At 44.5% G+C, this 22,016-nt stretch overlaps 1 protein-coding gene across 1 annotated transcript in view; it reads right to left on the bottom strand.

Annotated features, from left to right (window-relative positions):
• The window catches only part of anos1 (anosmin 1), a 42,539-nt gene extending 20,968 nt beyond the window's left edge, over nucleotides 1–21,571 (bottom strand). Inside the window, exons 1-4 of the mRNA XM_030111861.1 lie at nucleotides 21,325–21,571; nucleotides 14,933–14,980; nucleotides 737–799; nucleotides 187–409 (exon numbers count right to left, since the gene is read on the bottom strand). Of these exons, the coding sequence (XP_029967721.1) occupies nucleotides 187–409; nucleotides 737–799; nucleotides 14,933–14,980; nucleotides 21,325–21,516 (526 nt within the window). The 5' untranslated portion in view covers nucleotides 21,517–21,571. The remainder of the gene's footprint in view (nucleotides 1–186; nucleotides 410–736; nucleotides 800–14,932; nucleotides 14,981–21,324) is intronic.
• Between the last annotated feature and the right edge of the window lie 445 nt (nucleotides 21,572–22,016).

Raw genomic sequence — 22,016 nt, 5'->3', positions numbered from 1 at the left:
ATTTAGGCTTGCAAAGTAAGTTTTCACTTGTTTTTGGTTGCATTTTTAACAGTATTTGTGAATATTTGCTATAATCGAGTATAAATGAGATCATAAGTAAGTGTGTTTTTAATGTAGTACCACTTTGACATACACCTGTTGTTGCAGAGAGCAATAATATGCAGCTTTATTTGTCATTGGCATTACCTTTGTAGAGATTCTTGGGCAGCTGGCAGGTGTGGCCGCAGCCGTTGGAGCAGCACTTCTTGACCGCCGAACACTCTCCGTCCTCCTCGCAGCTCTCCACGCAGGCTGCCGCAAAGCCGCTGGCCTTCTCCGGCGCAGGGCAGTCACCCTGCTTCACTCCCTCCACCGACTTTAGGAACTCGCAGCTCGTAAGACACTCGTAGTGCTTTTTGGGAAAGAGTGGCTGAGAAAGGAGGAAAAAAAAAGCAGAAAAAGAAAGAGGGGGGGTGAAATAAATGTCAAATTGCTTTTAAGACCAACCTGCCCGGCTACAAACAGGCACCTCTGTGAGCTAACAGTGACTGTCCTGTTTATGTTTCGGCTTATGAGTCACTGGAGCTTTGAGTACATGAAACGGCTGTGATTCAGTGTTGTTGCAGGGCAGAAAGAGTTACTTCACACTCCTTTCAAACTCTCCCCCCCACCACCTTTATTGAATTTTCCCCACTAGGTCTGAAAAGCTCTTACAGTCCAATCTGAGGTGACCACAGTGTGCATGGCAGTGTCATACCTCGCATAAATCTTGGCACTGGTTCTCCTTCAGGTCCCAGGATTCTTTGCAGGGCTGCAGGCACTGTGAAAAGGAGAAGGGTGTCAGTTCTTCAAAGCGCCAGCCGCTTCAAAGCGCGGCGGCGGCTGTGGAGATGGTGCCTCCTGAGCTCATGCGCTGGCTGCCTGACAGGCACCTCTCCCCCGACCACACTCCACACCGACCAAGCCACGCCCACTTTTTGTTACAGATGCCAGGCATACCTTCTATAGGCATAAACATTCTTCTAAAAAAGCAAACACGGGGCAATGGGGTTGTCTGTTATGAGAAGACAGGCACAAGCTGTCTCTGAAATATCTGGGTTTTGGTTTGTGTGGGTCCTGACAGATTCTCTCTTCACGCCTTAACACTACCAGCTTCCCAAACTGTCTCTGCCTCGTTGTCGTCCAGCCTCTTCTCTCGCTCATGTCTGGGCTTGATACACTCTGGCACTGGCACTGAACTCCCCTCTCTTTGCCACGCTGAACAGAGAGTGTTTAATAAATGATACACTTGGTTTAATGTGCTCGGGATTCCCTTTCTTTCTTTCTTTCTCTTTTTTTTTTTTTTCTAACCACGTGGAACAAATTTACTGAATGCTAAGAATAGGCGTAGCATAAAATAAAAAAAACCTCAGCATGAGCGCAGCTCATTTTGCCAAACATAATAGGATGATAAAACCTGAAATGAAAGTTTACCAATCTAGTCAAACTCCCCTTGCTCTAAATACAGCAACTCACCCCGAACGAATCAAATTCAATAAAAGCGAGTGTAATGTAACACAAAAGGTCCATGCATGTCCAATAGAATCAGGCAGATCGTGCTGCAGAGGAGCGAATGTATTCAGACTGGGAGGGAGAGCAGCTCCGGGTCTTCTGTGCTCCGGCTGCTGGCCACGGAGAGGTAGTGTGAAAGAGGGGAGCGAGCAGCAGCCGAACCGCTGCCAGGCTGCTTCTGTGCTGCTCTGGGAGCAGACCAAACCGCACCAGCCGTCGACCTGCCAAAGTCAGTCATTCAACCCTATTTAATTTAGCCTCCTTCACCAGCGACAGCACCAAGATAGACACATAAATTTTCAACACATTCCTCGACATTCCTGATCCAGGACTGACTAATATCTCAGTCAGTGGGAAGGGGCGGGTGGGGAACGCGACACGGAGATCTGCTATCGGGCTCGACGGTCCGCTCGTGGCTGGAAAGACGAGACCCCTGCAGACGGCTCACAAGAGCAACATGCAGATTATGTAAGGTACAGTACAGAGCAGCGGCTAAATGAGGGCACCTACTGTTGAAATGGCAACACTAAAGTCGATGCGAGGAATCTCAGTCACACGGCCTGAGCTGTAGTTTAACTCGCTCATTAGGCAGCTCTGTCATTATTACACCACCGCCAGTGAAAAGTTTATTTGCATTTTATGGAGAGCGGTGGACGAGCGCACGATGAAACATAAACCTTGCTTCTGGAGGAACATGCTGTAATCAGGACGGCGCACGAGCCTGCCAGTGCAATTACACTCAGCTTCTTGGTAGAGTTCTCTGCTTTGCTCTGCATTGTCTGAGAGGCAGGCGGCAAACTCTGGCGGCGTGTTGAGTCCTCAAAAGAGCAGATCAGGTTAAGGGAGGAGGGTGTTTTCCTAATTACATCACAGCAATATAGATATCACACCGCTAATGTGAAATATAAGGTGCCAGGAAGAGAAATGGATGGCTTGGATGGTTCTGACAGCGCAGAGCTCCAAAAGAAACTAATGTGGTTTCAACAGAGCTGATCAGGTGAAACCGCTGTAACACCTCAGAGATTTAGGATGACATACGAGCTCACTCGCACTGTCCAAGCTACGCCTCAGACTGTGCCGTTCGAAAATCATCTGCTATTAATAATATGGTGACCTTATATCATTAGCTCTCCTCTCGATTGCGTCCTCTGGGAGCGGGGCCTGCGGCGTGGCAGCGGCGGCGACCTCGGCATCCCAAACTCATGCAAAGCGCCGCGCTGGAACAATGAGGTGTTGAGGCAATAACCGTGTGCTGCAGCGGCGTTTGAAGGACACGCTGCCAGTAGACGCACATGTTAAAGCCCCCAAATCCCCTCTACAAATCACTGAACATACACACATAAGCCGGGGGATCAAGCTCATTTTACTCATTGAAAGATCTTGTGTGTGAGGCCTGAATGCATTCCACCGGCTTTTCTCCACGATGAGTCCTTTTCTCCGGTTTTGCCGCAAACACAAGTGAAAAATAGAACCGTCGTTACCTCGAGATGCTCAGACTTGTGTGCCAAACAGCATGAATTAACACAGCACATTGCGCACTGAGGATATTGCAACACAGATCAGAATGCTGGCTGTGTGCTCAGTGATGTCTCACCATCGCAGGCCAAGATCTGTTTCATTTTTTTATTAAATCTTCAGGACAAAAGTTCTCAACTAACAAAAAAAAGTTGATTCTTCCTGGAACTTGTATTTTCTGAATGTATCGGGACAGGGGGTCGCTTCTGCCCAACGAAACAATACATCGTAATCGACACTGTTAGGGAGAAAAAAGAGAGTGATAAGCATCTGCGTTGAGGCAGAGATCTCCCTGCAGGTGTGCTGGAAACTGACAATCTGTCAGCGTTTCTTCCCGGACACACCCACAATCTGACATTTAAGTCGGGAAGCGGAGGACTGATGACAGATGCCTTGCCAAAGCAAATAAGGATGACTGGATATAATTACAAAGGCGCTCTCATCAATCAATTGTCTGATTCTTATTTATTCACTTTTGTTTTTTCTTTGCTCAACCTAAAACATGTTGCAGATACGGCCAAAAACATGCTTCTGATGGAGCCATCGCATATTTCCTATAAGCTCTCATGAAGCATTCTGGGAATGAGCCACACCTTTGCCACATCATAGGCAGATCTGCACTCTTGTTTTTGTGAAATTTATGTTTCTGCTTGTTTGGAGCATAAACATGTGTTACACTGAGTGAACGTGAATGCTAATGACCCTTTATACGTTAAATGACATTTAAAACGGCCTCTGTTAGATTAATGGGCTCAGAGAGCTAGCTGGGGTTAGCATTAGCAGATCCCCTCGAGTTTTGGCGCCCTCAGACGTTTGAACGTCTCATAGCTGGTGTTTGACTTCTGGAACACAATCTGGGAAAACACACCATGGGACTGGTAGATGAGAGCATAATTGAGCTGGACATAGTGTATCTCTCGCGCCCGGGCGCCAGCGTTAGGTCCGCCTCAAGCGAATCTCGCAGGCTGGAAACACAACCGCCATCTGTTTGAGTAGCATACGGAATGCATGTCATTATCCTATGCCGATGTTAACATATTCCAGGACAAATTTCACCCCCTGAAAAAATAAATAAAAATGCTTTGCTCTGAGTTGTAAACAAGACCACGGGGGTTGTTTCTTTGGACCTGAGCTGTTGCTCTTAACAAAAGCATTTGAGCGGCTGATTTCCCCTTTGTCCCCTTATCTTCGGACCCAATGGTGACACATTCTGCATGGCTAAGTAGGAACATCCATAGCGCTCTTTCACTCCCCATTTCACGCTGTAATAAAACGCAGCAGTTGTTACTCTGGGGGACCCTGAAAAGCATTCTGTGGGGCCGATGAGAGAGTCAGGCTGAATGGCAGCCAATGCCACAGCCCATCTTCACTTCTTTTTTTTTTTTTTTTCATGCCTGAGACGAGGCGACGGCGGGGGGGGGGGGGGGGGGGGGGGGGGGGGGGGTGGAGGAGAGAAGAAGTGAGATATGTTTAAGGTGGGAAGCAGAGAAGCTTTTCTGCATCACCCATGGTTATCACCATACATCATATAATCACTTTCTGCCCTGAGTGGGCGACTAGAACGACCGAAACTACATGCAAGCGTTTTGTTTTTTGCTAATGAAGCACAAACTGCTACCAAACGAGGCTCAACAATACACTGTGTGGACAAAATATTAGATGGTTCACAATTCAAAACGATGGAGACATTCTCCTATGCTGGTGGAAGGTAACTGCACAATCAGAGGAAGATGTGCAAAACAGCCATGACCAGCTGGTATTTGGGTATCTGTGTTCTCCATTTACTTAATACCTGAAGGAATTCAGCATGTCATCCCCAAAAGCGCATATGTAGCATCTGGGAGATGAAAGTATTGATCCCTGCTCTGAACGTGAGTATGAAGCTCCGAGAGGTGCCAGCCAGTATTTACAAGGTGCCTTTGCTGGCCCCGCGGATGAAGCCCCAGCTCTCTGCTTCTCTGGGAAACTCCGATACGGAGGACGAATCTCTGTTGTTGATCACACACATTGTAAATCTCACCTCCCAATCTCATTGAGTTATGGCTATTTTTTTGCTGGCCCGGCGCTTTTCGCACTGCCGATGACCGGACTCAATTATTCCAGCAGCTCTCAGCTCCCCTGCTCATATCTATCGACCCATCCAGGAGCGAGGCGCTGGGTTCTGCTCTCTCGGTGAAGCAGGCACTTACTCCACATATTCACTCACTTCTCACTCTATTTCACTTTTATTTGGCTGTCGTCTCCCCTCAGCTCCCTCGGTCCGTCCCTCCTTTTAGCCTTTTGTTTCCTCTCTCGCTCTCTCTCTCTCTCTCTCTCTCTCCCCTCAAATCCTGATGCATTTTGAAACTTTTCATTTCTCTTTCCGCTGCTCTTCCATCTCCACTAAGCCAGTGTGTTCATTTTGATGTGCTCCAAAACTCTCTCCAAAGCAGATAAATCTGGAACGCACCAGGCTCACACTGCAGTGCAGACAAAGAATTAGCTTTTTATCATTTTATCATGTGATATATCTTTCACAAACACAAGCAGCCAGCCAGAGCACTTTCCCTTGCCAGCTATGTTATGAGGCAATGTTTTTGGAGCCTGCAACACTTTTCTCCTATTACTCGTGCACGGGTGCGTGCGTGTATATTTATTATCTAGCATTAAAGCTCGGTGTCACCTACACATTTTGCATCCCTTTAGGGAAATCAGTGTTTTTCAAACTGCTGATCGCTGTACTTCATTACACCTACTGGTTCCTTCTTTATAAAGTAGCAGATCTGAGTCAGTTTCATCCTCACTGTACTGTTATTCTCAGTTTTGAGCAACACCAGGACTTTTCAAATCACGTATGAGTGTGTTTATATATGTTTTATTTATTTGAAAATATATGTATATGTATGCAGAATGTTTAAAGACTGATACAGAAAATACGGAACTTTAAAGCCGGGCTGTAGCTAGAAGACTCCATGTATTATTCATTAATATGATAATCAATTTTTTGTATAAAGCTGTCAAGAAATTAATTCAAAAACTTTAGTAAAAAAAAGTTAAATGAACTCAATAAAAAAACAATTTCCATCTGGGATACTAAACTCAATTTGTGTTTGGCATTTCTGAAAATATGAGCAAAACTGTTTTTGTTTTTCGGGGGGGTTGGTCAACTAATTAATTAATTTAATAATCTGGCTTTATTTGGTAATGGAGAATGACTGTGCAATCAACTCACTTCCTTTCTAAACAGTATCTATTTATATTCTGATGGTGATGAATTAAAAGAAATAATTGTGTTTGTTTGTTTTTTACTGCTGGAACGTTGGCGTGATTTGGTCATTATGTGAAGTAAAATTGAAAGCACAAGGAAGAATTAAATAAGTACAACTCTCTTCTCTAACTTCTAGGCCACCAGTGCCCACAAATAAATCAAATGAATTAGTTCATTCATCCATCAGCTGACAAACACACACACACACACACACACACACACACGAGAGAGAGAGAGAGAGAACATGCAAACTCCACTGCTTTCCTTGTTTTCATTCTCATTAAAGACACAAGCCTTCAAGCTACTTTTCATAGGGAAAAATAATTTCACAGACTGTGGCAACAGAGTTTTATCAAAGGTCAACCGGTCTGAAGCACATTTCATGGAGCGCCGGAGCCGTGATCTGATTGAGTGTAAAATCAGATGCTCGTAAGGCTTTCCAATACATCGCAAACGTGCCATTAGGTTTCAAGGGACTGTAAAAATATAGGGAGTAAATCAGGAAGAAGATATCCTCGTCCCGGGCTGTTATGAAGTCTAGACACAGTATTTCCTCAACCTAACGTGACCCTAATGGTGCATTAAGTCCAAGAGATATTGTGTATTTAATTTCTGCGCTGCAGTAAATCAGCACAGGTGTGTGTGTGTGTGTGTGTGTGTGTGTGTGTGTGTGTGTGTGTGTGTGTGTGTGTGTGTGTGTGTGTGAGTGTGTGTGGAGCAGAGACAGGGTGGATCAGGTAGATCAAAAAGATTAACAGTGCGCGAGATGTGAGTTTGCAATTCTTCACTCAGCCGACTCACACAAGAGGTGATGAATGTGAGATGAGAGTTTCCATACGATGGGGCTTGCTTATCTCAAAGTCACACTGAGGTTTCCTGAAAGGGAACTTTAATGAGAACTTAATCCAGTATCTGTATTAAAGTTTCACATGCAACACAAAAGCCTTGTGGAGAAACTTGATGTGTATATTTCATATTCATACAGACTTTCGGTGTTATTTGATGAGGGAAACGATAAAATTATACCACGGTTGTATAAGTTTCCTATTCAGGAGTTACATAAGCCCCTCCAAACTGAGAGGGAACCCACAGGGCTCGTCGCGTCAGTGGAGGATTGCTGCAGTTCCAAAAAGACAACAATTACTGCATGTTGGTGCTTCTTCGCTTCATTTCTTCCAGGTAATCTCTATGCGGAGCAAACTGGCATCTGTCTGCTTGTCTTCTGTCTGAAGATGCATCCAAACCATACCGAAACTTGGAATCAGATCCGACGTAACCTCAGCAAGCCTTTCATTTGTTTATAGTCATCGCGGCTGGTTTTGGGAAGGACAAGCTGTCAGCTGGCGATATCCAACGGCACCTGAGAGATACGAAAGTTTCCCAATGTGTTTTTTGGCGCTTCGTCTGGAAATAGGAGTCGCTCGCACTATTTCTATTATCGCAGCACCCCATCGATTGTATTTCATGATTATAAATAACAAGAGAGCACGTTGTGATAACCGTGTTTTTTCACGTGGACTGGAGATTGACGCAGGGCTCTTCAAATTTCCCCCTGCACAAATAACGACATACTTTCCAAATCTCCAAGAGTTTTACGGCTCTGACAAGAGCATATGCTGTGAGCATTTCCACTGTCATAATTCCTTCATCTTTACAACCAACTAAAACAAGGCAGTTGTCCAGCTCCGGCGGTCTGAAAACCAAAAGCATAGGTTTCAAGACTTTTTAGGTTTTTGTTTGTCAAACCAGAGATGGAGACGGTGAGTAACCTAGCAGGTGGTGTCATAGACAGTCTTTGAGCATCACTGTAATTATTAATTTAAATGCAGTTGAGGGTGCAGACAACAAAGAGCCGAAAAGGAATAGCTCGGCAGAAAGTGAGAAGAGAAAAAAAAAAAAAAGAAGAAGAAGAAGCCGAAGCGGGAGGGGCTTGCATGAATTATACATTTAGCCCACAATCAGAGGTGCCTGCACTATTTATGAGCAAAAAGCCCACACAGCTTAGCCAGAATTGTGCTTTGTCTGCTGTGGAATGCAATAGCAGTTCACTTAATACTTAATGACTCTGAAGTTTCGCCCAGTCTCACACACACACACACACACACACACTTCGATGCCCTCGCTCCGGACGGGCTCCTTCTCTTACAGGCCCTCTGCCATCTCAAGTTGTTATGTTCCGCAGTGACAAGAGTCAAAATTACAGTGGCTGTAACCAGAGCCTCAGTTATCACCTACCTCTGGGCTCAGTTTACATTTCATGACAATTAGACTCAACAGGATGTATCCATCATGTGGGGTCAGATTGGTGATAAAGAGGCCAGAAAGCTTTTTCGCCGTGACATGGCATGGGAAAGCCAAACCCTCTCCGCTGTTCCCTGAAAAGCATGTCGAGTCTGCCCGATGCATGATTTACTGTATTTCCTCCCACAGAATCGCACTGAATAATGTTACGGTGACTGATGCATGGAGGCAAAGTTGAGAACGGGATCATGTGATAAAACACTTCCTCAGCGCCACGGCCATTTATTCTACATGTCCATACAGTTGATTTACAGCAACATATAATGAACTCGCATTTTTCCGCGAAGAGGGATGAAAAATGCATTTCTGCCGTGGTGGTATCCGTCACTGTCACTGGAAGATAGTAAATAAGATAAAGGGCGGCGGCCCTGCTGGCCTGCTCCTGCTATGACCGCTGGAGCTGTGTCAATCCCAGCCTCATTTCCGACCGTATCACACCAGGCCCGGAGATTCTGTCCCAATGTAGGCCAACAACATGTAAAACACGACACGCTGCAGAGGGGAGGAAAGCCGTCCTAATCCGTCTCTGCAGTCACATTCCGCCACTATCTCCTCTTGTTTATTTGAGTTTTAGAAACATTCGAATTTCATTAATCCTACTTGGCTAGTGCGGCTTCCACTCACAGATCCTCACCCCTTTCCTTTCATCTCAGCGTCTCTGAACGCTAAAATATCAAGTTTGTGGAATAATACACACCTGAAAAAAAAAAAACAACAAAACAAACAAAGATGCAATGAATTGTTGTTGCTGGAGGTGACGGCTGAGTTCTCCTTTATACTGATTTCAAAATGCACAACAAAGACTTCACCGGTGAGGGCAAACCTGGGCATGTTGAGTCAGAAGACTTCTGGATTTATATGATTGCAAAAAAAGCAAACAAAAGAACAAAAAGCATGCTGTGCGCTTCATCTCTCATGCATGCTCAGTCTGGAATATTTACCAGATAAGTCTCCTCTGATGTAGTCATATCCAAGCCAAAGGTTAAGAGAGCTGCTGATGAGTGAGTCTCTGACATACATTCTGGTTTCTGTTGTTCTGAAACTGTCACACACAATCTGTGTGATTTATCTGCGTGATGCGACAGCGTCGAGTGGCGCTGGTACACATTGAAACGCTGAGCCATCTACTAAGCACATCAGCTGTAAGACACTGTAATCTTCCTTTCACCAATTTAGCTCTTAGCACAAACCGTTTGGGGACAAAATTTTAACTATGAAGACTGATAAAAGCCACATAACTATTTTCTGCATCAACATTTCATCTCGTTCTGGAAGATGTGTCTAAAGGTCAGCGTGGTGCGTGTGCATTCTAATTTGTAATACTGGGCCACTGCATCCTCAGATTGAGAATAAACACACGGATGACAGCAGATTGTCTCAGTGTGACTGGTCATTACTGCTAAAAGAGGATTTCACAGCAGCTTTGATGACATTAATCCTTCATGAGAATCAAATCCCGTCTGACAGGGAGAACATGGGACATCAGGCTATCTGTGAAAGGTTGATTATCTCACAAAATAAATGGCTGCTGTTTAAAAGGCCTCAATGCTCTGTGGGATCAATAAAAACACAGGCCTGTATGAGCCAGTGAGTGTATGTGTGTCTGCTTTTGTTTTTTTTTCCACGGAGGATTTCCTGGAGTGCTTGTCGTTCCAAAATTAAAGTCCTAGCACTGCAGTGAGGAGCTTTGGGTTTGAGCTTCCTTTGCTGACAAAGACCGAAGACTTAACTGCGTATCTACAGCCACAGTCTCTTCACCTCCTCTCCTGTGGTCATGTCTTTGGGTTTCTTTTTTTTTTTTTTTTTTTTTTTTTTTTTTTGCTGTGGGGGTTTTCATTCCCTGCCACCCACCATGTGAATAATGAGCTCCACAGATAGCAGCCAATGAAGCAACCCCCCTCCCGTTAACCAATGAAACTTAACAACCATGTCCAGATCAGGTCCTTCCTGCTGGGACTGACCAGCCCCGCTTCACACTCCTCTGCCACCCACACACACACGCACGCACACACACCAACACTCACACTGCCTCAAACGAGACAAAACGCGAGCAGAGAATATTCAGAAAAGCTACAGGGCTTCCACGACTCAGAATGCATCTCTAGATTTCTCATAACTGTATTTAAAACTGTAAAGACTGACGGGGAGTGTTTCTAAAGCTCTGCTTGGACACACACACACACACACACACACACCGGCGAGCCATCCAGACACAGCCTACTTGACAGATTGATTTCCAGCACAGCTTGCTTTGAGGTGTTGGTGCTGGTAATGTGACTAACACAGAGAGGTGCGATGAATGTCTGGCCCCAACGTGACCAAAAGGTGCTTTGAAGTCTGTCTAAAGCGCCGAACCATTCCAGCCGTGCCCCGCTGTAAAACCAGCAGCCAGCAACCCCTTTATCAGAAAATACTGCACCGCTCCAAAAAGAGGGGATGGACACAAGAAAGACTTTAAATCACACTCATTCTAAAAAAAAAGTTCACAAGAAAGTGTGTTTTATTTTTGGTTTTTAATTAATAAGACGGTGCTACTGAATTAATTTTATAGCTTCAAATGACCCGGAAAGAAAGAACAGCTGATGGGGTAGTTTGACCATTTTATTTTGGCGTGAGAAAATGTCTGGGTTGGTTTGGGGGGGTTGACAGTGGGCTTTGAAAGACACTTTTGAATGTGACATAGTAGCATTCCACTGATTGTTATTCAGGAAAACCGCTCCAAAGCTTCCAACATGTGAAGACGAAGGCGCGCGTTATCCAAAAGAGTAAACACTTCTTATTCTTGTGCTGGAATTCGCAGCTTTAGGGTGTGATTGATAGAGAGAGAGTGCTCAAAAGAGCCACCTGGGAAATGTGAGACATCTATGAAAGACATGTACGACTCATTGCCGTCAAATGGAGACGAGACAATGCGGCTTTCTGCGCTTTTCCGCCGCACATGTTCGATAAGTGAATGCAGGGAAAAAAGGCGAGATCACAGAGAAACGTGGAGCCAAGTCAATGTGTCCCTGCTAAAAAGACGTTACATTTCAGCCCACAGTTCCCGTCACAAATCAGCTGTGAGTCACTGAGGTGTTGCTCTCGACGGGGGGAATGTACACAAATAGGGAAAAGAATATTCATTGTGCTGGAGAGAAATTATATTACACTTTCTTGCTCGGGAATTACAAGTGATTGGCACTTTGAAATGACTCGCTGTAGGCCAACTTATCCGGGCTTAATGCACATGTCCTTTCTTCTCGGCCCTCCCCGGGAGAAGTTTGAGTAATGAAGCGCACCACTTTGTTGCCGACCGGCATTTAGCTGCCTTAAGTCAATCCCAGCATTTGATGTGGAGCCTGGATCACACCCATGGGGAAAGCAAACCCGGCTAATATCAGCTATGCTCTGAAAGTGGAAAGCTTCTTGGCTGCTCCTGCACACCCTCCCAGCACACAAACACACACACACACACAAATCTATTTTCTTTGCCCCGGCAGAAGAAGAGAACACCCTGGAGCTTTAAAAACTTTCAGGGAACACATCCAAACTTCTCAAGAGGAGAGCTCTAACAGTAGGGAGACCAAATGACAATAGCTCATAGAAACGCCTGCTGTCTGCTTCGCTGGCGTCTCCCCGCTGAATGGAGTTTGTCTGCCGGTCCAGTGTTATGGCACGATAATGACTCCCCGGCTCTTCAAATGCTACTTCGCTCCGCTCTGGAGAGAGGGCAAGCAGGTTAATTACCATGACAATGGGGACACTGAGAGCAAGGCGGACTCTGGACACCGCATACGAGATGACCGGGATGACTTTCTCATCACAAATGGAAACAGGAGGCTTTGATTTGCACAAATGCAGACAGATGGACGGGGTCATAGCATCTTTGTCTAAACTATTAGGGAGCGCTTCCTCGCATTTTCCTCACAGGCAGGGAGCTCTTAGCGGGCCTTTAATAAAAAAAAATCCCCTGGGTGGACAGGCCTTCTGCCCTAACGCACTCCCCCAGAGCCACCGCCTTTGTCTGTCTGTTTGACTGTGTGCTGTTCATGAAGTGAAGAGGCTAATCAGTGGCTGTAGAGCTATTCACAGGGGACCACTGTACAGCATGGGCCCATTCGGTACGATTGTTAGCGCGTCCACAATAGGTCTGTGTTTTGACACAGTAAACACATGCCCTGAGTGTGCACTCCACTCATTGATGTGGATGTGCAGCGGGGGTGATGTTTTCCACCAAAACATTGACTTTTTGCCGCAAATTAAGTTTAAGCACCATTCCCTGGCTCGCGTCCCGAACGGCTGAACCGAAACCCAGGATTCATTTAAATGGCTTAAATTTGGAGAGCTCTTGAAAGCAAAATGGTAAAGTAGCAACTGTAGAACGGCAACACAAGCATGTCATTATTTTTAAGGGCTCACATCAAACCCGGCCTCATGTACTCGCAGCCACCGAGCAGGATAAAGAAGTGCTAACTGGCATGCTTGTTACGGCAGAGAGAACAAGAAGTCCATTAAAGGGTGTTTGGACGTTTGCAGAGTTTCAGCAGTGTTAGCTGGTTGATTATGAAAACAGTATGCTGTCCTCAGACTCGCAGCCAGCAAAGAGCCTTTTTCAAACATAAAACTCGGCTGTATGACTGGGGAATGACTCGTGCCAAGAGCTGATGTTGGCTATCACAGTGGAAAGGAGAGAAACAACTTTCACAGATCCGTGGCGAAAACAAAAGCGGCTTGCCTGCTTCGCTGCCTGTTACACAAGTTTTAAAACATGACACAGTTTGTAATCACAAGTTTCTGGTAATTAGACAATGTGCATTACACGGAAAATCATGAATTAGTTCTTTTGCTTGAACTCTGTGCCTCAGTTCATTATGTCCTTATGGCACAATGGTGAATGTTGTTGAGTCCATTATTATGTGGATGCAAAACTTAACCTGTCACTGTTTTTCTTTTATTATTATTATTTCTAGATTTTGTTAGTTACGACAAGTTTTCAAGCCAAATCTAGCTACACACAGAAATAATCACACAGAAATATTGTTGTTGAAAGAATTATGGCTAACTTCGTAGTTCTCACACAAAATAGTGAAGTTATGCAGGGTTGCATTAAAAACGAGCAGAGCTGCAGCACCAGGCCTGGACGCCACAGTGATAAATTAATGCTTTGTAAGGTCACAGAAATGACCGATATGTCTTCAGGTGTAGTAGAAAGCACAAAACACAACGACTCTGTTGTATCCAAGGCAAATGCAAATTGCTTAGGAAACAATTTGAAATTCAAAAAAGAAGTTTGGAAATCAAACACGAGGGGAGAGGTTTCAAAGCAGCCGATATTAGACACTGATTGTGATTAATATTAACACCGCATGTGAGACCATATTAAGTAAGCATGATTAGCTGCAGAGAGTCTGTATTTTAATTACTTTTCAATTAATCACCATCATTGCTGTAATGTTATGCTTTGAACACATTCCCAACTTGCATTCCTCTCTATAAGTTCAGCGACGCCTATGGACAAGGATGATAAATCCTTTCAGAGCTACATCTTGCACAATTAGTCATCTCCTTTACTATAACATCCTCCGAGTCCCGATATGATATTTTGACAAGTTTTTTGAAGCATTGAAGCAAAGTCTGGAAGAGAGGAAAACCAGATGTACAGATTCATGTCAGAAGAAAAGTGTCGACCGGTGAATATGTGTTGCATATGAACTATTTTAAATCCTAATGGGCTCACTGCGTTGCATTCGGTTTCACTGACTGTGTGAGGAGACGGGCGCTTCAGACAGCTAAGAGAAGCGTCGTGTAGCATTTTGCTTGGACCGGGCTCTGCCGGTGCATCCTCCTTCTCATGTGAGCTTCTGTCGGCAGTCTATATAGCACATCTCTGAGGGCCTTGTCAACGGCTCCAGGAGAGTCTGATAGAATTTGTCAGCACTATCTTTTCAGCGGGGCTGTCAACGCCAGCTTTGTCTCAACCGTCTTTGGGACAGGACACAAAACACAAACAAGCCCTGTGGGAGACATGCCATACAGCATCCAAGTGAACTGCCAAACGACAACAGGAAACAAAAACAATCACGCTTTGGCTTTTTTAGAAACCGGCACACGTTTAGCCTCCTCAAATTATTAATATTAGTGGCAATAGAATTCCAATTACAATGGCTAATGGTTATCTCTGAAGGCAGAAACAGTTTAAGTGAGCACAAGCTGAAACAAAAACTATTTTGCTTGGGATTCCTGCAGGCTTGGGGCAAAAGAGAGAAAAAAAACTTGTCCTGTCTTGACTTGTGCACTTTACATTGTTTTATCCTGCATGTGGCATGTGTCTCATTCATGAAAGAAATTAAAGCGCACTACCTTGGAGCACTGCTTGTGATTCTGGCACCACACCAGCGACCCATTATTCTGTGAAAGAGAAAAGAAAACATCATCAGTCATTAGGAGTACTGTTGAAAATACATTTACAATAATCTATTCATCAAATGAACATGAAACTTTGACCCTTTTTCCCCTTCCATCACAATACGCCCATCATACTGATTTCCCCAAGTCGAGGCCTTCTTGATTAACAGTCGTGCTCGGAGCAGAGAAACGTATAACGCTGGCCTGGAGTCAGCTTTCTTTGCATGGTGAGTTCACCTAGCCAAAGCAGGAAAGCCGGGTCACCATAGCAAAGCGAGGGCGAACCTCTGGTCAGTTTCAGCAGAGCACGGCGACCTCAGCTTTTCCGAGGATTTCTTTGATCTCTCAACACACGTCTCCGAGGTCAGCGAGGCAAAAACTGATGTCAGCACTCCCGCGTCGACAGCACACACTGCCAATTTCCTCTAATTGCCGTGGAAGTGCCACCTTCTGCACTCAAACAAGGCCAACATTTGGTCCTAATAGTGCCGCGTATTTATAGACTCTCAATGCATGAAATATGAAGGATTATCAGGCGGAGGACCGCTGGGGGTAAATGTCCTGCTTGAGTGGCCATTTCCTGTTTTTCACGAGGAAGAAGAATTATGCTGTATTTTTGTCAACACAGATGTTTCTGCAAAGCAAGTGCTTCTAAATAAAAAGCCAGCTGGTCATAACAAAGGAAATAAAATATTTTTGGAGGTTCTTCATCTTAATATGAGACATTACGGCAATTGTTTGACTTCTGCTACATATGATTTATTCTTTCTTTAAGCTGACGTTAATAAACAGTAAAGAAGCATTGATTAGGGTCGCTGTCCAGCACGGTTTTGACGTGTCCCTTCTTGAACATACCTGTTAGCAACAACTAGCTAGCATACCTTCTGCACAGATTCAACAAAAAAACAGCTTCATCACATTCAAGAGCTTTAGAGTAAATAGACATTGAAGGTGTGCGGGATTGTGGCCATTCAAGATGATTATTACCAACGTCTGACAAGACTTCCACATATTGTGAGATATTAGTTTACTCTCAGCCACACAGTGTGAAGTAGATTTCTCAAACTTGGGCACAACAAAAAAAAGAATTGAATGCATAATATCAGTCTCTACTGAATCAGAAGAGGAAACAATGACAGACTTCAGTATGCAAGAACAGCAGTGTTAATCTGAACACCATTTACATATAATAATAAACAATAGATGAAATTCATCAAGGGAAACGGAGCGCAGAATAGCAGCTGACAGAGTATCCAGAATTTCACCTTCATGGGAATGTGCAAACTCCAAATAATTTTGATGTAGCACACTTGTCAAGTTCAATGTTGCATACTTTGCTGCTATAGATCGCAATCTTGAATTTATGTACAATGTCAGAAGATTATGTTGGACTAACTGTGGTCTGAGATTGGACAAAAGAGAACCATTTCTAAATCCTGACAATGAGACAAAAGTCTTGAAAGTTGAGTAGAATAAAGTGATGTTAAGCTGCTAGGTTTGTTTTTGTATTTAAAAAGAAGAAAAAGATCTGAATCAGTTCAAAAGATGTAAATAGCAGGAGGGGGCAGCAGAAATCAGGTGAGTTCATCACTGCAGTTTGGATCCATTGTCACAGCAAACATTTCAGTTTTGACCTTGTTCACTCTTCTCCTGGACATCTGAAGGACTGACAATAAATCAAATGTAAAAAAAAAAAATCCCAATGGAGACTCAGTGGTTCGTCAGTTTAATGGAATTCATCAATTGGATGACCTGGCTCTGGGCTTGAGTGTTGGATGTTCCCTCTGATTCTTGTTGAAAGCTATGAAGCACCGAGAAGCAGCCAAACGTTAAGGGTCTGCAGGCAAAAGGTCTGCTTCAGTTCAATGTCAAGTTCAAAGCTTTCTTCCAACAATGTAATCCAGAAGAAATTTCCCATGAGACACTGGGAGAGGAGTTATCATTAAAGGGTTTAATTTGACATCCAGTACCAGTAAGTGCCGTGTTTTCAGTGTCAAGGATAATGGTCAAAGGGCTTCAAAGAAATTCACGATCGGGTGTCGTCAGAGGATCTCCTGCACAAAACACTGCAGATAAGGATGGAAATGTCTAAGCATGAGCAATAAAGAGATTTAAAATTGTTAAACCACATAATGAAATAAAAATTTGGGACGATTTTGAAGATTCATCAGCAGAAAAACACTTTCTCAGTAACCAAATGATTGGCATATGATCTATAACTCACCGCCTGTATATAATGTTGTCCCAAGTTGACAGATCAAAATCTGTATGAGGACAATTGATCTAAATCTGAAATTATCTATCACACCGAGCCAAGCTTCCCCGCTGACACACCACATAAATACGACTTTGACATTTACTCTGGCAGGCAATGCCTCCAGATAATTTATACAGATTGCCACAACTCCAGAACCCTGTCCTAAATCATCAATCTGTTTTTGACACCTTTCTTTGCCCATCCATCAGTGGAGACAGGGCCAGATCCACAGAAGAGCTAATTTTGCTGTGTGACAGCATCCCTGTAGCAGAGAAGCTCAGCAGGATGTTGCTCCAGCTGTCCAGGTCTGACCCCACCATTTCAGGGACCAACAGGGGAATAATTATAGGTCAGGACTTCATCCCTCTGACTCACCATGACATTCCTCTGCAGTCTGAACATTATGCAGCGCTGAGGACTGTCAAGGACTTCAGTGAATGAATTTTTTCCAGATACGCTCCGGTGTGACCGGGGTCGAGGAGAGGAGGCCAGACGGTGGTCTATGAATATGTGGCGAGGGTGAACCCTGCGTTGTCGGCGACGGTGGATTGACTAACCGAGTCGTGTAAACAGGGCATTTATCACAGAGATGCATTACCGCTGCTGTCAGCTGAGAAGTCGGAGCAGGTGGCCAGGGGCGTGTTGTATTGTCTAGACAACTAAGAGGAACATGGACAAAACCCCTTTTATCTCTGAGGACGCCGTTCCACCTTTTGTAAATGTTTCCTGTTGCCCTCTGATTTGGATTAAATGGATCTCAGGTTACATTGATGTCTTGTTTCCAAATTGCATTTAATCCTCTTTACATGTCTCCAGCATTTTATTACGGGGAAATACTGCTGTTTGAGGAGACCTCGCAGCCTCCATTTGTGGACGAGTTAACAGCAGACAGGACTTCAAAGAGCAGACTGGCGTCTCTGTCTCTGCATTGACAGCTCCGAGGACCTCAGGCATCACCAAAATAACTTCTCCTTCAGGCCACATATGCTACACCGGAATAAAAGGCCTAAAGATTTAGGCATTGACTTGAGTGTGTGTGAGGGCTGTGGTCATTCTGCTCATCAATTATTCACTTTATATGAATAATTTGACAAACGCTCTGAAAGCGAGCTAATGCGTTCAGCGCATGTCCACTGTTAACATGAAAGGGAGTCTCGGAGATCTCAAACAACACTGGTGTAAAGTTGTCTCCACTTAGGAATGAGGACTATTTGTCAAATGAGGTAGCTCGGGGTATAGCAGCAGCGGCTGCTCAGATTTACAGACAGGACTGTCATGGTTTAAAAGCATTTACAGAGAGGTGAGGCCAAGCTGCATAGACCCCTATTCATCCGCTGTCTTCGCTAATGAAAAACTCCACACATGAGAAGAGCACTGGCTGAGGTTTGATTCCACCGCAGGTTATTTAATATCAAAGGCCAAAACAAGAGGACGCGGAAAAACTACTTTCCAATGTTTTTCCTTCCCTTCGCTTTAAACACAAATCTCTCAAGCAGGATGCTCAGATTTTACTGTGCGGCGCATAAGAAATGAATGACTGAATTTAAAATGTTAGATTTTTATTGCTTTGAATGTAATAACAAGACCTCATGGACACACCTTGTTTTTGGCTGCACAGGTCTCCACATAAATAATCCACTACAAGGCTGATGCTTTCAGAATACATTATTGCACAGGGCTCCCAGAACGCTCTTAATATTTTAAAATGTCCGGGGCTAATATTTACGGCTGGGTGTTCCCCTTTGTCTATTGTACTAGAGTGACAAGTTCCCCGAACGTGGAGTAAAATGTCAATAAATGTGTATTTGGAAATACTATTACATCAATAAATCTGGAAACGCAATAAATCTGACAACCAAAGGACTTCCCACGGGGTTCCTAACTTTGTCACTCCACGCTTGTTTCCATTTCACACTAATTCAGAAGAACTGCGGCAATTAAAACAAAGTCTCTGATATTCTGATTCAGCCACATGAAAAGGAAAGATGTGTGGGTGTTCACAACATCTGTAATAACATCAAATTGCTCCAAGTAACATTCCCGTTTTCACAGAATGATCAAACTGACGTTCAAAAATGTTTTATTTTCCAGCTCCAGAATGTGTTATGGGAACAAAATGCCTCTTGCACCGTGACCAAAATAAGTAGCAGTCCATATAGATTACTAGACATTAGGAAATATAGTCGGTGTGCTGACATGCAGCTGGGGCATTTCACTTCCATTAAGATGGAAAGCGTTGTACGTCTTGGTTTTCCTATCGAGTATTAAATGACCCCTGAAGGATGTCCGCATTGAATTGAGAGGTCTGTCGTCTCAATCATTGGAGTGGAGCTCTGAGGCTGCCTGTCGACCCGTCGCTGTAATAAGATCTGGCAGCGGAAGCAGATCCACCTGTAGGTTGTGCTGACTGAGCATGCTCCACTGTTGTGGCAACATCACATTAGAGCTTATCACATTTAGCACAATTGGGCGCCGGCGTTTAGCAGGAAGGTGACCTCGGCGGCGCGGCGTTGGTAGCTCGGTGAGTATCCTGTGCATACCTAGTAGGTGTGATGCTGGCATTTATTGGCAGGGCAAGGGGGTAGAGGGCATGGGGGTGGGGGGTTGGAGAGCCATATGTTTTTGCAGCTGACCAGACCCCCCATTCTCACATGAAAGGACTGTGGAGAACTCAGTGCAAAAGACAGCCTTCACAGATTATCAACAATAGGCGTCTATTCTTAGACCCACAAGCTTGCTCAAGCAACCTTGCTTATCACTAACCACAAAAATGCCCCTCTCTTTGGACAAATGCCTCCCTCTCATTTTCCCCCGACTGAAGACTGAGTCAGACTCTGGGGCTCTGTAGTCAATTATATCGACTATTAGCTGTTCATTAGAGGTGAGACTCCTTCAGTAATTTGACTTCTTGGCTAGTGACTAATTTCATTCCCCAACTTTGCAACCCTGGGCTGCACTGCACTCCTGGAATCCCCTCAAAACAAATCCCTGACACTACTTGCCAAGTTGCACTTTAAGAAGCACTGTTTTCAATCTTGAGTGTTTCAGATGCACCGCACAGCTATTTTCTGTCCCAACAGGATGTTCACATTCATTCTTTAACCCTGTTGTAGATTATCCCTTAATAAAACTGCTGGAATTAACCACAGTGGGTCTATGTCCCGTGAACCTGCATCAAGAGCTACTACTACACCAGATCAATAAGTGCTTTTAAAGTAAAATTAACTGGCAACAAAGAAAGAAACAAACAAGCAAGCAATGTGTTCTGCTCATCTTTAAACTTAATTACAAATCTGCCTTGCTGCACAGCGTTTCCTGACAATTAGGGATTCACTAATGCACCTTGAGAAAGACAAGCCTTGCAAATGCAAATGGAATGAGCATAAAGGCAGTGGCCAGAGAGATAGCTGGTGAAAAGGAGCAGAGGGAAGGAGGATCAGTGACCGCTCTTTTCTCTGGAGTCCAGTGTCGAGAACAGTGTGTCCAGTGGAGGGTGAAAAACAACTTCTGACACCACAGACCGAATCATCCAAAGCATACAGCCAATTCAGCCCCAGACAGCTTCTGCATCACAACAATTTGGGGCAAACGAGACAAAAAAAATCCTCACTGAGTCCAGGAGAGAAAAGTTACCCACAATATGAGGCAGCGAGCAGCATCCGCAGCAGCAAAGCCACTACATTTATATCGAGAGAAGGGGGCATCTCATTTTCCAGTAATTAGCAAGTAATGAATGGAAACTGGCTCCACTGAGAGGCATTCATCATTACCCGGCCTCAAAAACACAAACAACGTGTTAATTAGACTCCATGTATTTGAAAGCAGCCGCCTTAAAACACGCACGTGACAAGTTTGCAAGCAACTCAAACTAGAACATTTATGCCTGCAACTGGTGCTTTTGACACCCTCTGCTTGGAAATGTCTCATTCCCCTTGGTGAAACTCCCCCGGTCCTCCCAGCACCGGTAATGATGAAGACCTGCTCCTGTGCTCCTGTCTTTTTTTTTTTTTTACAACGGGCTCAGCAGAAACAGGTCTGAGCGCGTGAGGCAGGTTCGAGGGTCCCCCTTCACGTCCGCCGGCTCTCGTACCTGGGAGTGCTTGAAGAAGGCAGAGATGCGAGTGATGTGCAGACTGAGGCATCTCGAGGCGCATCTCGCTCGATAAATGCTGGCAGTGAAGAAAGAGTCGTCCTGCTTCCTCGCGGACACACTTCCCGGGCTCGTTAGCGCCGTAATCCACAAGCACACGCTCACGCACACGTTCAGGCTCCTGGAAAACATTGCCCCCGCTGATGTCTATTTAATCCCTCCACGGATCGGGACAACACTGCGTGCAGGCTCCGCCGAAGAAACTAAAGAAACTTCAATTATACGCCGGGGAGGAGTCACGGGCTCGCGCGCCTCGCGATTGGAGGATCCCGCGGTGAGTGACGGGCACGAGGAGCGTCGGAGCAGGTAGACGGCTGCTGCAGTCCAGCACGTTATTCCCGACATGCACGCTGTTTATTACACGGGCTGTACAGAGAGCACGGACTGCAATCACAACTTGTTTACACTGAAACAGAGAGGAGATTGCTTTATTATCTTGTTTTTTTTTTTCCCCACTCAAGATTCGTCCAACCAAACAGTAAACAATTACATGCAGCTGCATAACTGATATACAGGCTTTTATCAAAGGAGCGTATCTATAACACACAAATAAATAAATAGATAAATAAAAAAATTTAAAAATTTAAAAAATTTAAAAAATTAAAAATAAATAAATAAATAAATAAATAAAT

This window comes from Salarias fasciatus, chromosome 16 (assembly GCF_902148845.1).
Source record: "Salarias fasciatus chromosome 16, fSalaFa1.1, whole genome shotgun sequence".
NCBI lineage: Eukaryota > Metazoa > Chordata > Actinopteri > Blenniiformes > Blenniidae > Salarias > Salarias fasciatus.
The sequence above is the reverse complement of the archived record's forward strand: the minus strand, read 5'-3'. Positions and strand labels throughout refer to the sequence as shown.